Below are 16,846 nucleotides of genomic sequence, written 5' to 3'. Positions count from 1 at the left end.
GACGTAATTTGTTCAAAAAGCAAATCGCCATCTTTAAATTAGATCCGGTCATTTTTATGAATGAACCGAGTGACACTGTCTAAAACTAATATCAATCCGTCCATATGATCTCATTCACAAACAAACAGCGCCCTCTAGCGGCAAAAAAAAATTTTTTTTATTATTGTTATTATTATTTTTTTTAATAGCGCCCTCTAGCGGCGAAAAAACTATTTGAATATCCGGTTAATTTCGGATAGTTGGCCAGCGGTATCCGAATAACAAAATTTCACTATTCGCCCAGCACTAGGGTTGAGGGATGCAAAGTTTTTTGTCAGGGATGGAAAAATGCCAAAATGAAACACATTCTGAAATTGTACTCAGTAGGCCAAAATATACTTAAAGTTAATAATACATGATAATGAATAATGGCCAACCACAGATGTAGTCAAGACAATGACAATTTACACCGAAGTTGAGTAAATAATGACAAACAGGACAACATCTAGGCATAGGGTGAAGCAAGGCTTTTGTTCCCGCACCTACGGACAGACAAAAAACGAACAAACAAACAAACACACCAACAAACTATCACAACACTGACTTACATAAAAAACATGTACATGTATGTGTGTAAAGACAAAACATCCGAAAAATATATCATAACTTTTCATTATTAACTAAGAATTAAGGACTGCTTTTAATTTTTTTGCAAATTCTGACAAAGTTAGTGCAGATTTAAGTGAATCACTGAGACTATTCCAATATGTAGTACCACGTTGGACAAGATTAATTCTAAATAAAGATGTTCTGTTGAAATGGGCATAAAGATTTTTCTTACGAGTACTTCGAGTATCATACGAATGAATATTTGAAGTTAAGGTAAAGAAAGAGTTAAAACAAGAGGGTAATTCATTATGGTTGTATTTATACATAAACTTACCTTAGTTAAGGCGATAAAGATCATTTAATTTTAGAAGTTTAAATTGTTCAAAAAGTGGAGCTGAATGATCACGATAACCAGCATTAGAAATGATTCGAACAGCCCGCTTTTGTAAAGTAAATAGTTTCTTACACTGAGTTGAAGAACACCCCCAAATGAGAATGCAATAGTTTAAATACGGCAGAACAAAAGAATTATAGATGGTCAATAAGATATTACTAGGTAGGAAAAACTTTAAACGATTCATTATGTTTAGATATTTTAATTGATACATCTTTGATATGATTTTTCAGAGTTAAATGTTCATCAATATACCTAAAATGGTAGGCCCCTATCATAGTAAGTCATAAATAAATCATCAGCACTACAGAAAAAACAAACTTGTTATCTCTTATCTGCACAGTTTCCTGGATCTTGCCTCATTTGTCATCTTCTCTATTTATGTCTATTGTGTACATGATACATATTATGTGTCATAATATTGCATGTGATGAACACCCCTCCATGTGTAATGATTCACTCTCATTAGCATATAACCAACACACTCTGTTGATGCTCACCAGTTGGGCTATCCCACTGCTCCCCAGGTGTGTATGGTATTGACAAAGAGACTCAAGACATCAAAGGACCTGTTACCCCATTAGGACCAACAAAAGCTGAATGGGACTTACCACTTTGTGTCACCCTCTGGGTAGACCAGGGTGGCTATTGGGTTTGGTAATCTCTTCTAACAACTCCTCACTTTGTCATCTATAGGGCCGACAGGTTGGAACGTTATAAAAGAAAAGTTGTTACTGTTACCGCTGAACTTTCACCACTCTCTCTCTCTCTCCCTCACAATGAACGTAGGCATTCTGGTCTCGTCCCTGGGTTTGCAGTTAGCTTGCTCTATGTAGTTTGTTTTCTGTTGAGGCAGTTGTTAGCGGAGGTTTATGGCTGTTGGATTAATTTAAAAACTCTTCCTGGAGCAGATGAACAGTTGTTGGAAATATGAGTCGTGTTGGAATCATTAGGTATGTTCAAAGAATCACTTATTATGTATTTAATGTAACTATTATATGTACAAGGCCTATACCCTTGACAATCCGTTTTTACAATGGCTCTTAAGTCTGCTGAGTTGTATGCGTTGTCGGTTTTAAGGACCTCTCTTGTGTACATTTTACCTTGTATATAAATATTGCTGTGCATAATTTTTAATCCATGCAAGATACATATTTTTATACCTGATATTCTTAATTAATATTTTTATCTGTCTGTTTATTGTTATACAACTGTTAATGTTTTTGTCTGTACTGTTTGAATCATGGCCAGTTTTAATTTCCCCAGTGTGGGATAATAAAGTTCTTATATCATCTTATCTTTTCTTAATACTTCAAGGTACTTGAAATGTAGATCCAGGTTGTTATTGAGATTGGATACTTTTTGCTGCAAATGTTTTTTATCAACATTTTTATTTATCCAAAGTTTTGTCTGACTTGTATAAACTATAATACATGTTTAAAAGACAAAGTGGATTAAAACATCGGGAAACATGCAGAAGGATTTAAGTACACCAATAAAGCTACCAGTGCAGAGCATTTTTATTGGTTGAGGTGCTTTATTTTATCTTTATTTTGTTTCGAGGCCAAAAAAGCAGTAACTTGTGACTAAGTAAGTCATTGTACCAGGTTTTATTCAAATGTAACTCGCAAATTGATTTTTGTTCAAGTACCCCCAGAAGGTTTCCACTTGAACCTAAATGATTTTTAATAAATTTGACCCCGTTTCAAAATTATGTTTGTTTTAGGGTAATGGACAAGTAATGTAAGCCTAATGTGACATCACAGAATAAATTTATAGTTCAACTAATGAGAAGCATGTAGACTGCTTCGCAGCTTTTAGTACCAATTAAAAATCTTTCAGCATTTTTTATTTGTTTGCTTTTTGAAACGCTGTTTAATGATCGAAACCATACAGTGTAGGCCTACATAAAGATTGCTTCGCCATCTAATCTATTCGACAACTTTCTATATTGACTCAAGTTTTATGTTTTTGTTTTTGCCATGATGGTAACTGGTGTATTGTGAACCTAACATGACATAGGGAGCGTACCACTTTACACACCAGCTTATTACCAATTAAACTACTTTTTTTTCAAGACTTTTCAATTTGATAAAATCCCTCCCCCCTGGAGTTTCCTTCATCACACTTTATACAAAAAAAAATGATATTACAAGGCTTTTTCAGCATCAGTCAAGTTTATGAACTGAATGAAAGAAAGCTTTTCTTCTGCTGTTTTGTTGTACTCGTGGTACGTTGCACCTTAACAACTCACAGAATGCCACAAGCTTGTTTGCTTTGCTTGGGGTGGCGTAATGCTTCAAATTAAACCAATGAACCGTTGGATTATTGGTACACAATAAACTGTAAACTTGATAAATTCCTAAGTTCTTGTTGAGCGTGTCCTGCATAGACTGATGATTTTATTGATCAGGTTTTTATTGCTGCTGATGAGAAAGTTGTTGGATTATCAAGGGTCTAGCCGTGTTGAAAATTACCTTTAACCTGTCGATATAAGATCATTATTAAATAAAATCTAGCATTATAGTAAAAAAAAAACATAAGATCTAGTCAGCATTTGCATCAGGGATAACAAATATGTTTACCCATACACTGATGTGTGTAAGCACTGTATACTCAGTACTTTCTTCAGTTCTGTGAAAAAATTTCCTTTAAGTACTCAGATGGAATTCAAAGCAATGATCTATTATCAGGCAGGTCTTATAGATGAGTGTGTTTCTTGAGACAGCCACTCCATACCTAATTATGCCACAGTTAGTGACTTTTTGAGGCAGCTGTAAGACCCAAAGTGATCAATTGTAATGAGATGGGGTTCTACTGAGATGAAGTTCTAAACCGTAGTCAATTTCTACAGTGGCAATCTGTGGCACTAATAATCACACATGCTCCAACGCTTACAAAAACCAAAACAACTACAGAAAAGAATGACATTTATGGCCATTATGTGCCAAGCATAATTTGTTATATTTAGAGGCATGTTGGGGGTATGCACAGGTACAAGGAGAGTTGAGAGATTACAAAATACAAATTTGAAGCTTCCAAGAATACAAATCAGGATCAACCTGTGGTTTGTTTTCTTTTTTGCTTTCCACGGGCAAGTTAAGAATAACAAATAATGTACTTACACCGTCTTTTCTGGAAAAGACAGCACTTCTGCAAGAAAACATTTCAAAGACTTTTGTTTTCAGAAACAATGTATTTTATTTGGGTGCTTTTTGCTCAGAAATTAATGTTATTTTCTTGATGATAGCAAACACTTTACCTCATTTTCCATAGTAATACAAATTTTTGTTTATGGCTTTAAACCATCATGTCTGATACTGCATGGAGGCACAGATGCAATTACCTCCATTTGCCCCTGGGCATTGCTTTGGAGCCCCTTGAAATGCTCCACTAGATATTTGCTATTTATTCATAAAGATTCCTTTACCAAGGAGAAAACGCCTTGGTGCCCTTGCCTATTCAGAAACGAGTCATATGGGGCCTGAACCATGCAGCTACAGGTCTTAAGCTCCACACTTTAACACTTGTGTACAAGAGTTATAGAAAGGTTGTGCCAATTCATTTTCTTCCGTTTAAAGGGAATCCATCTAAATGTGAACCTCTTTTTGTTCAGTTGAGACATTCCTGCCTAAAATCTGGCTAATGGATATTTTGTGATCATTTCACAGAAAGAGAACATGCTGTGTTTGTCACAAGCTGCCGATCCTTTCAACATATTTTTGTTGAGAGTAAATTGTTTAGGATGTGTTGTTATGTACAAGAAACCATACATCAGTTCCTTTAGATCTTAACCCCATTCAGAAGATGTCTCAACAATTTTTTAAGGAGGACATTCACATCTCAGACATTTTTGTCCAGCTGAGCGTCCTCCAGTCAGTTAGAGGGCAGTGCAGTTTGTCAAGTTGGCATTGTCACATTTGTCTTGAACTTCTTAAAGCTAAAAAAAGAGGGAGAGGCTACATCCATAACATAAATATAAAAAAAAGTATAAATAAAACGTGATTACTCTAGGCCTGGGAAACCACAGATGTTGATCAATTTTAGAAACAGCAGCAACTTGGTTTTAATTGACAGATAACAAACAAAAGACCTCATTTAACAAAACAAAAAAACAAAACAAGTTAAGTTAATTACTGTGAAGATTATTGACAGGTTGAATTCAATTACATTAGTTCAAATAGGATTTTTATAGAAAGATTTTAGATGTGTGGTGAAGACTGCCTAAAGATTTGTGTGATTTTCTAAATATGAGTAGGTTCAGAACCAACAGTTTATACTGAAAGCTACGCTCAAATTGGCTGAACATTCCTAAAGAGTAGTAGACTTGTACATTTAGCTCAGCATTAATTTTCACTGCACCGGAATTCTTTTACAAGACCCAAATCAATATGACAAGAGATTGTAGAAGAGATTAATTGTCTTGATTTGAAAAAAAGTATAAGAACGAAAACACAGAGAATTGTGATTCCACGTGTATTATTGATAGGCTTTGACAGGTAGGCCTACTTACTTCAAAACCGAACATAATTAGACTCAAAGGCAATATTTGATCATCACCTTTGTGTTTTTTAAAGTTGTCACACAAATTAAAGTTATCACCCCATTGTGAAACATAAATATATAAGACCATCATACTTTACTAAAATACTGGCCCAAAACTAAAATCATTGGCTTCGGCCTATGGTCCATTTAAATCTTGAGCCATGCCAACATTATCCCAGTAAACCTACTCAGCTCCTACATAATCCCTACACCTTGTCAAGCTTCAAATCTTACTTGTAAACTGTACTGTGAAACGACTGCATTGGTCATAAATAGTTACTGTTACTACCAACAGCTTGAACTGAAGCAAAGCTGCTGATCCCTGCAGGGAGTACACAGCAGTCACCCTATGAGATCATATCACAGTCTGACTTCCTGGAATCAATGCTTTAACACTTCTTGCAAAGCTCCATATTGTCCCCAAAAAACTCCCATTGGTTTCTTGAATTGTAGCAAATCCAAAGAGTCAACAGAACAGAAGCTGGTGGTATGTGTGTAATCAGTATGCCAAATATTTGTTCCAGATAGCTGTTTGACTGCTGTCAAAGTCTGAAGCTGTTAATTCAAAATTGGGTTATTTGTTGACTGAGGCATATCACATCAGGCTGGAATTACACACAGGCCATATGTATAATGCCCTCTGTTGGCCCTAATCTTGGCCATGGTGACCCTTTAAAGAAATCCCATCTTTCACATTTTGTTCAATGTACATGATGGAAGTTAATGTAAATGGAAATGGCCTTGCATCTTCAAAGATGGCTATTTGCAGTTAAAATTTGTTTGAAAAGTCTGAATGTTTCTATTAACTTCTTGCATGTTTACAAACACCACCTTGTCTTAAATCACTGTACAACACTGTATACCACTGCCACACAGGGACATTGACTCTCAAAATGGCCAAGATGATGTATCTTGATGACATCGGGGGAATTAAAATAATGTGAGCTCTAAATGATGAGACTTTGCTGGATGGTTTGTGAAACTACATTAAAAATGGTGTAGAACACCTGTGATTTCATTCCTGATTTTCACCCAAAGGAGAAATAGGTCTCAGTGTTTGATGATAACCTCATCTTAACCTCTCCAACGACTTTATGAACAAGACAATGAAGGCTTCTGTCTCCTTTCCTAGGTGTACTTCACTTACAATACAGGAGAATATAAAACACATGACAATCTAAAACTGAGCTTGACAGGGTTCGCTTTGTAAACAAGTTCGCATTGTTTGTTGTGAGTTTAGCAAGAAACACAGTTTGTGTTTTAAAAACATTTTACTTTTGATTAACCCTACCTACCCTTTAAACAATCCTTTTAAACACTGAACAATTATGGCCTCTGTCCACTTTGCAACTGACGTTTCACTTTCAAGATAATGTGTAACAACAAACTAAATCTGAACTCCACTAAGTCAGGACTAGCTTTGTGTAAAAGCTGGTAAGTGCCTAGAGACCTTGGGCTTTAATTTTGTTTTAAAGTAGCCCTATGGGCTTTTAGCAGTAAACTATGCATTTTACTTGTCCCCAGAAAGTTTTAAGCATCATAAATGTATCTTTCTGATATTGCGATCACAACCATTAAGTTTAATTGAAGTTAAATTCACACAATGAAAAAAAACAATGTATTTTTTAATGTATTATTAACATTTGCAAAGGCAAATTATGAGCACTTGAAACAAGTAGTTTGCACAGTTTTAAGTTAAACACCACTTCTCAACTTCTTGCCCCCATTAGGATCGATAAAGCTTGTTTTCTTTCACATGGAAACTTACACCCCAGATATGCAATTATTTGTTTATGAATTGTTTTGAGGGAGAATTTTGAACCCTGCGCAATGTGTCTTGAAGGATAACAGTGCTCTTGACTCAATGAAGCAGATGTTGACTCAATGTAGTGTGTGTATTTTCTGCCTGCATCTTAACTTAACCCCAGCATCCTTCTTGTGTTGTCTTCCCTGGGGCTGTTTAATCTCACTCAATAATAATCCCAGACCCTTAACTGATCCTCCAATCAATACTACACCTTGCCTTACCCCCATTGATTAAAATGGTCAAATGGTTGGATTAGACTTGCACCAGTCTTTCAATGAGAAATTCAACCATCGTTTTTATTTCACTTTTCCTTTGTTTTTAGAAAGAGTGCAGTAGCTGCATTACTCTTTATATGAGGAGGGAAGAATGTTGACCATACATAGGTTAATTTAAATCTGAGTTCAATGTTTGTGTCCCTTAAATCAGGTTTTTTTTTAAGAAGCATTGAGTTGTACATTATTTAAAAAATAGTGATGATTGACTTTTGATGAGAGATTTGTCACAAGTCTAATTTGTGATCTTGATGAGCCATTGACCTGTGTGAAAGTTGAGATAACCTGAAAAACAAGGTGGCTATCAGGCGGCAGTAATATTTTCATTGCAGAATAGTTGAGCACCCAAAGTTCAACCTTTGGATAATTCCCAAACATCGTACTCAGTGTGATCATGTGTAGAGGATGGTCCAGGTAGTTATCAAGAACAACCACCCATGGAATTTTTAAAACCACGATTCTTTTTAGTACAAAATGTATCTCCAATTCATCTGTGGGTATTTATGTGCTGACATGAAGGCCTGATGTTCGCGAAAGGGCAAGGGCAGTAATGTTTCATTCCTCATTGGTAAAGAAGGGCACCAAGATGAGGAAATTGTTAATTTATTTCGGAGCATTTCAATGGGGCACCAAGGCAATGACTTAGGTAGTAATTACGTACCTCAAGTGGAGACTAGATAATACAAATACTGTGTAATTTAGTATGTTTTGAGTAAAGCCAAGTTCGTGCACTAAGCAGTACGCACTGTTTTTCAAAATTTGCTTTTGTTTCAGTGTTAAAAAAACCATAAATGTCAAGAAAATACGTTTGTAAATGCTTAAAATAATTTTGGTCTCATGAGACCCAAATTATTTTCATGACATTGTTTTACTCATTTCTCAAAAACTACAGCACCTCAGCACCAGGCGTAATATTTTCAGGAAAGCTTTTTACTATCATTATGTTCAAACTGTGTAAGTTTAGTGTAAATCTGTGGACATTGTGTTTTTTGTCCTACAAAAAGTACATACACCCTTTAAAGGTACAGCCCAGACACTTCAAGTTGCAGAGATATGTGTGAACAATCTCATTTAAAAACTAAATTTAAAATAATATTTAGAGATGAAACGAAGTTTCTGGCATTACTGCGTTTATTATTGGTTCCAGAAATATCACAGTCACTGACAAGCCAAGTTTTAGTCAAGGGTCTTAAAAGTAAGGTGTAAGTAAGGTAATCACTCTTAAAAATAATGGCGAATTTTGTTTTACTTAGTAAGAAAGTACATCAGCTTTATTAAGCATTCAGTAAATCATTTCAATATCAGTATTTATCCCCAAAAGTTTGAATCTGCTGAGAAACCTTACTGGCTGTATCAACTCTCGGATTGCGTTTTCAAACTAAGAATTATTTTTTCTGTTTGGACATAACCATAGCCAATGTCTGAAATAATTTACACAGGTTAGTTTTATTGTATACTTTTTTTGTTTATAGGATTTAATAGTATTGTATTGTCTGTATCCAGGGCCGCCAGGGAGAACAGTTCATTGACAACTGATGGGGCTAGCCTGGTGGTTAAGTAAAACAAAATAATAAATGTAATGCCTTTCTCTTTAAAATTAGGCTGCCATGCTTTCTGAGACAGATGAGAAATGCATAGCAGATGTAGAGTGCAAGTTCAATCCATTATGTGTTGGTTACCAGTGTGGCATGTTTGTACCCACTGTGTTTATAATGTAAGCTCTGTTGAAGTCAGGCAGAACTAATAGAGTGCCTTTTCATGTTGTGGACGTGTTGGTATTGTGATTTCCTGGACGTTGTTAGCAGGGTTGATGACATGGGTTTATAATTTCACCTAAACAGAGGCTGCTATTGTGAACCAGTCTAAAAGGATCACACATGAGCAAGATGATGTGACTGCGAAGTGAACAATGACAAGATACACACAAGTCACAAGTTAAAAACTTTCTGGATTTGACATGCTGGCACTCCACAAACTAAGATCAGTAACCCTAATGTAAGCAGTCTCCTTACTCCCTAGTAGCAAGCTGTTCTTTGTTCATACCAAAATCTTTTTAAAAATTACCTTTTAATCCTATTTTGTGATTTGAAACGTTTAAATACAATGTTTATAGGCCTTTATTGAAATGACACAATACAGGGTTTTAAATTACTCTATTAAACTGGGAACAACTTGTGACAATAAGTGCACTTCACTGTTGATATTGCATTAGATGTTTGAGATTGGCGTCTATTTTGTTAACAGACTGACCCAATATTTACCTTATCTCAACAACTACCGCTTCCTATCAACAAAATCATTTATAACAACTTGTCACAAAAGAAAATTATGCCAGCGCTGTGCCTTTTTCCAGCAGACCAGATTTAGTGCATTGACATTGAGGAGAATTGGAGAAGTAGGACGTAAGCTTGAAGTGCGGTGTGCGATTTGATGAATCCTAATGCATGACTGATGTTCACTACCCGTGGTTCAGGCAGGGTGTAACCTGGCTGCAGTGAACAGACACACAACAAAAGCTGACACGTTATCAGACTTTTAGGGGATAATCTTTAGAGATTGATCTGTATCTGTTAATCAATAGGTCATTAAAACCTAAACTGTCATTGTTTGGGGGTGGGGATTATAGATGCTACTGTATCTAGTCACCCACTGTGAGTTTCAGGCAGCATGTGGCCTGGCCTGGGTTGGTGGTGGCCAGTCAGCGTACATAATTTAGACTCTTGCTAGTCATTTATGGTTTATTTATTGGGGAAAACCTTTGTACCTTGACAATGTTGTTGTCTGTTTTACAAATGTTGCACATTCACATTAGATTCTCCGGCCATAAGGGGTGAATCAATAGTGTGAAGGTTTTAAATGCAGTGTAAAACACTTTCTTTGCTCATGTATTCTTGGAAGTTGATGGTTTATCATGCAAACCATTCTAGTTTGCATAGAAATATGCAACAAAATTATTCTGGCCAAATGTCAGTTGATTTGTCAACATTATTGTAGTGAAGTCATCACAAAATAATAGAGCAGTGGTTTGATCCATCTTGCAATATTGCAAGCTACAGAACCCCCCCCCCCCCACTTCCCCCAAACGACTGACTGCTAATTTGGACCCATTTTCAAAGAGCTGCTAAATCAGAAAATAGTGGCAAAACTATGGCCCTGATAGTTTGCATGCCCCCTCCTCCCCCCCCCCCCCAACAAATGAGTAGTCCAATCATACATTATTTGCAGGAACTCTTCGGCCGATCAGTTGTGATCGCCTTAGTATTTCAGGTTTCTCAGATCAACTGTGCCATTTTTATTGCTGTGCCTGGCACTTTTTGTTCTTTTAAAAAATTGACATTGCATGCCTTTTTTTGAAGCATTTTTGTGATAATAAGATTGATTTGGGTCTGTTTGTGATTTAACCTCCCTGGTGACCTTTCACCTCCCTGGTGACCTTTCACCATGGAATGGGACTATGCTATGACCGGTTGACCTAGCTTTCATTGTCAGTAGTTGCTGATAGATCCTTTCAGTAGATAGGTAATTTGGGCTCTGGAGATGTGCAACTTGATATTGCATTCTGAATGCACTGTACTTGGTCTGGTTTCAAGTGCAGCAGTAGCAATTATTGGAAATACAAATTGATTAGTCTCAGTCTAAAAGGTCACAGGTTAAAAGTTCTTCAGTGAAATAATCTTCAGTGAAATAGTCTAACTGAAATACTATCATTTGATAGCCCCCAAATCCAGTGCTGCTTGTTGCTCAGTTCAATTGTGACATTTGAAAAAGTCTCTATGGACTTTGTATGAACTGGCAGTGACACGAACCACGCTAGGAATCTCATCTTTGAGAGTGCAAGACAACATTTATTTTTCAAACAGCACTTCCACTGGAAAACTCTTTAATTCTCTGGGAGGCTAAGGCCAGGGGCAATAGAGGCTGTGTAATTCTAGACCTGACATACAATCTTTCTTTGATTTTTTAAACTAAAATTACATGAAATTTTCACAAGTTTGTTGTTTTATGGTATGTGAAAACTACCTAAAATGTGAATTAAGTTACTCATGAAAGAATAATATGTGAGTCTTATACATGAGCGGCACATGGACATAGGGGTCAATACTCTAATAACAACAAAAATAGTTTGGGTGACTAAGCTGTGGAGCTGAACTGATGCGGCTTAAACATGTTCAAATTGCAGGTATAGAAAGGCATTTTTGGTAATCAGCCACATTAACCTAAAATGACCCCGAAGCACAGCCAAGGAGCAAAAGTGTTTCATTTTTCCAAACGGACAAGAACCAGCAGAAAAGCAGTCCAGAGTAAAAGATTTGTGGTATAGAAGAAAAGTAATGCACAACTCCATTCATATAATAATGGCATTATTGGAATTGAACCCGGGCCACAGTGGTAAGAGACAAGTGCTTTTAATAAAAGCTAGTCACATGCTACCATTCTCCCTTTCCCTGCATTTTCTTATGTCATTTTTACTGGTATGCGCCCTCGAACAGGCTGGTCATGGAGAGAGCGCATTATAAAATCAATAGATTAATATTATTATTATTGCGGGTGTGAACAGTTGTCATTTATTTCAACTTTGTCAGAATGGTCATTGATGTGCCATGTTTGAAATGGACACCAAGATTAATGATTGCACAAGTAATGTGTTTGCATACACCATCTCTGTTCGAGCATACTCCCCACTCCCCCCTCCCCCCCCCCCCCCCTCCATCCAAATCGTATCCTCGTTTGCTGTATTGGTACTCATCCATGGAACTAGACAAACACTTCAGCTCAGTCAAAAGCTAGCTAAAAGCTGTTTTGCAGCTTCGCAAACTCTTCAAAACCTTCCCATGTGATAATAGGGCATCTAACAAAGCACCCTGAAGCTATCAATGTCTTGACTGAACCAAAAAACAAACCAACAAGGCATATGTACACGCTAACCCATTAAGTTTCAACAACTGTTTGCACAATATGTGGTCATACCAGAAACTTATATTGTGCATACAGTGAGGCAGTGTAATTGATACAGGTGTTTGCTTACAAGTAGATCTGTAATCAGGTTTTTGGTCTGGAAGGAAATGAGAAACTCTTACAGGGGGAAAGAATATAATACCTTGTCAACATTGTAATTGTATGCGAGGGGATCTACTGCAAAGTTGATTGCATCTAGATGTGGTTCTGAATGGCCTTTCAGCAAAGGCCCTTAGTCTTAATATCAAAATAGTTTTCCTCTTTTGTCCAGATCTCTCTACTTATATTAGACTTAGAGTAACAGCAGCAGTAAACGAGACATTCGCATGAAAATTGTTATTACTCAAAATAAACATTATCATAAAACCTGTCTTGATGACGAGTAATGGGGAGAGGTTGATAGTATAAAACATTGTGAGAAACAGCTCCCTCTGAAGTGACGTAGTTTTCGAGAAAGAAGTAATTTTCCACGAAGTTGTTTTTGAGACCTCAGATTTAGAATTTGAGGTCTCGAAATCAAGCATCTGAAAGCACACAACTTCGTGTGACAATGGTGCAACAAGGGTGTTTTTTTCTTTCATTAATATCTCGCAACTTCGACGACGGAGTGAGCTCATTTTCACAGGTATGTTATTTATGCATGTTGAGATACACCAACTGTCAAGACTAGTCTTTGACAATTACCAATAGTGTCCAGTGTCTTTAAGACAAACATTCAACGATTTGCGTCCTCAATTGTCTATAACTTTTATTAAAATGAGGATTCCCTGCTTTGAAGGAGAGTTGAGAGTGTACAATCATCAACTGCTCTCCTTAACAGTTGTCCACTGGCCACATGTCAGTAAAAACACATGAGGACCAGTCAAAATTCACTCCAAGTGACTTTCTGACTTGCTAAGCGTTGAAAAGCTTCCCTTGCATTTGAGATACTAGTAAACCAGCTGATGGACTAGTGTAGTGAAATGACAAGAAGTCATTGGCCAGAAGGTAAGACAAACCATGTACACGTGTATGTAAAGAGTATTTGTTTTTGTAAAGAGTGTGAAGTCTTATCTGCCATTGCTCTTTTCAGGACTGTTAAGTTCGGCAGTAGTTGTTCTTGTTGTGAACCCCCCCCCCCTTCAGATTATTTCAAATAAGCTTTCAGAATAATTTTGAAACAGCTTCGACCCCCCTCCCCCCCCCACCCCCCTTAAAAATAGGGGACATTCAGACCCTACCTCAAACTAAAGACAAACTTCATTTGTACGACATTTTGGCATGGAATTTCCTTACAATAAAAACCCTCTCAAATCTATTAGAATCTTGAAAATTCCTGATACACCTTTGTGAAAAAACAATAGTATACACCAAGACCTATGAACCCAAAACTCGGATCTGATACAGTAGGATGCCCAGCCCATGCCAGTGGCACAGTCTGATACAGTAGGATGCCCAGCCCATGCCAGTGGCACAGTCAGGTACAGTAGGATGCCCAGCCCATGCCAGTGGCACAGTCAGGTACAGTAGGATGCCCAGCCCATGCCAGTGGCACAGTCTGATACAGTAGGATGCCCAGCCCATGCCAGTGGCACAGTCAGGTACAGTAGGATGCCCAGCCCATGCCAGTGGCACAGTCAGGTACAGTAGGATGCCCAGCCCATGCCAGTGGCACAGTCAGGTACAGTAGGATGCCCAGCCCATGCCAGTGGCACAGTCAGGTACAGTAGGATGCCCAGCCCATGTCAGTGGCACAGTCAGGTACAGTAGGATGCCCAGCCCATGCCAGTGGCACAGTCAGGTACAGTAGGATGCCCAGCCCATGCCAGTGGCACAGTCAGGTACAGTAGGATGCCCAGCCCATGCCAGTGGCACAGTCAGGATGGTTCAGGCGAAACCACAGGACAACAATTGGCAGTTATGGTTGGGTTGAAACAGTTGAAACAGTATAAAAGTGTTTAAATTCCCTTTAAATATTTGTTTTGGCTTCAACAAAAAAGAGATGGGATTTGAAACTTTACATGGTTGGTGATCTCTTTTGAGTAGTGTTGGTACTGAAAAGAACTGGTCAGTGGTTCTATATCATCAATGCACCTGTATCATCAATGTCTTCAATTTAGAGAAGGGAGGGGTTTTATTTAGTGTACTTGCTAATTGATTGGCAAATAGGCAAAGACACCTGTACTCAAAGACTTAAACAAGCGTAGCTAACAATGTTGAAGGGCCTTGCTTGGAAGCTAATAAGCTTATAAGCTAACAAGATAATGGGCCATGTCATCACTCACAGCGGTTTTGATTGGAGGGATTGGATGCTAACAACTGCTCCATGGTATGAGCATTTCTTATAACTATCTTTTTACTATTAGACTATTTTAGAGAAAATGAAAGACAATTTAAAGGTGAATGTGTTGAAAAATTGTCTTGACGTAGCCTTTACACATGTCCAACTGTGTATTACTGAATACTGATTGCCTGGATCTCATCTCACTAGTCCATTAACCCTCTCATACCAATGCTATTTTTGCTGTTATTGAAGTACGTTCGTATGTATTAATAATTTGATGTTTTAAAGTCTATAGAGAAATTGTTCGGTGCCGAAGAGGAAAATACATGCTTGCCCTTTGGGTTAAGTTTCCTTTGGGAACATGGAGAAGAAGTTTGGTTGAGGATCATAAGCTGCACGACCATTTTTGCTGGTTTGTTTTATACATACTTTTATACAGTTCTGGATAAAAGAAAGCACTTTGGTCTGAAAATAAAACACTTGAAACTTCATCCTAAGAATAAAGCTTTGTAAGTGAATCTATTCTCGCTGTTTCCGAGTCCCTAGCAACCTTTCCTTATGATTATTTTCAGCATACAAGGGGGCCATCGACTGAAAGTGCAGTGGAAACAAAATTAAATGAAGTGCTCCCTTTGGTTTGGAGAACAACCAAAACCACAATTCTGATGAATTTAATTGAGCGACTAGCGTATCTCCTTTTGGCTGGCTGGGGAAATCTAAAACCAGAACACACACACGAACCTCTCTGGTTTATTAAAAGTGCTCTTGACTATATCTGAAAAGAACATTCCCCCTAAGAGAGCTGCTACAGTCGCTTTGCTTGACCCCGAATGAAAAAAGTAGAAATTAAGTAAACGTGGTTGATGACATAATCGTGCGTTAAAATCCCTAAACAGGGGAAGTTGGAGATCGCTTTTGCTGAATTGAATATGAATTGTTGGATGATAATGAAAGACGATGAAGTGTTTTATTATTTATTTATTTATCTTTCTCTGAGTTCAGATTGTCTTAAATTTGTTACTCAAAATGACAAACTTAAAACTTTCAATTCTTTAAAATGTATGAATACACCTTGGGTTCTAGGGTTGTCTGAATTGATTTTCCATAATACTAACCAGCTTTAGGTTACAGAACTACAGTCATGCTCCCTTTAATTACATCCCTCATCCTAAACACACTTGAGGAAACTGTTCTTTTTCACATGCTCGACCATCTCTTTGGAATGCTCCAAGGCTAGTAGACACTCTCTCAAGCTTCAAAAATAACTTTAAATCTCACTTGTTCAGTCTTGGCTTTAAGTAACATCTTTTTTGATTTGCCAAGAGTGTCTTTTTGACAGATATGGTGCACTATAAAGTTCATCAGTTTGTTGGAAAGTCACAAACTATTACGCCCTACTGACCAGGTTTTAATGATTTTTGTTTGGGTGGGGAGGAGGGGTAGGGGGTTTGAAGTAATGCCCCAAAGAACAGGCCCAAGTGACATGAAGGCTTGGCATTTTTTAAATTTTTTATTACAACAACAACAAATGGATTTTTATTAGCACATTTTCAAGGGCACCAAGGCAATGACTAGGGGCATGTAGGTAATTGCCTCTGTTGCCTTCATGGAGTATCATCATATGTAATGCATCATCCTTTTGTCCACACTTTACTGAAACGTGACCATCTAACCAGTAAAAAACACAGTTTTGTATCATAATAACCTATGCTACATATGTGTAGCATGTGTGCTAATATGCTAATAAGTGAACCATAAACTAATAAAACACAACTTTTGGATCTTAATAAACTACATTCTGATTCACGCTTTTATAAGGGACAATGGCAGTAGCACTCTAAGTACAGCTCCAATAATTCAAGATGAGTGCTCAAAAAACATAAAGAGGTCACCGGTTCCTAACTAGTACACTAAGTGTGCCTTCTTTAGAAAACAAAATGCCCTATTTTAAATAAAAGATGTCATTGGGGGTACTATTAGCTACTAAGCTAGATGAATTCTGCCAATCATCATCTCCGAAT

General features: G+C 37.3%; 1 protein-coding gene across 2 annotated transcripts in view; it reads left to right on the top strand.

Moving 5' to 3' along the window:
* LOC139939428 (protein inscuteable homolog) overlaps positions 1 to 16,846 on the top strand; it is a 39,009-nt gene that overhangs the window by 1,782 nt on the left and 20,381 nt on the right. Inside the window, exon 1 of one of the 2 annotated variants that reach the window (XM_071935329.1) lies at positions 1,634 to 1,935. The exons of the other annotated variant lie outside the window; for it this stretch is intronic. Within the exon in view, the coding sequence (XP_071791430.1) occupies positions 1,913 to 1,935 (23 nt within the window). The 5' untranslated portion in view covers positions 1,634 to 1,912. Of the gene's footprint in view, positions 1 to 1,633; positions 1,936 to 16,846 lie in introns of those variants that run through there. 2 annotated transcript variants of the gene reach the window in all.

This window comes from Asterias amurensis, chromosome 7 (genome assembly GCF_032118995.1).
Source record: "Asterias amurensis chromosome 7, ASM3211899v1".
Lineage (NCBI taxonomy): Eukaryota > Metazoa > Echinodermata > Asteroidea > Forcipulatida > Asteriidae > Asterias > Asterias amurensis.
The sequence above is the reverse complement of the archived record's forward strand: the minus strand, read 5'-3'. Positions and strand labels throughout refer to the sequence as shown.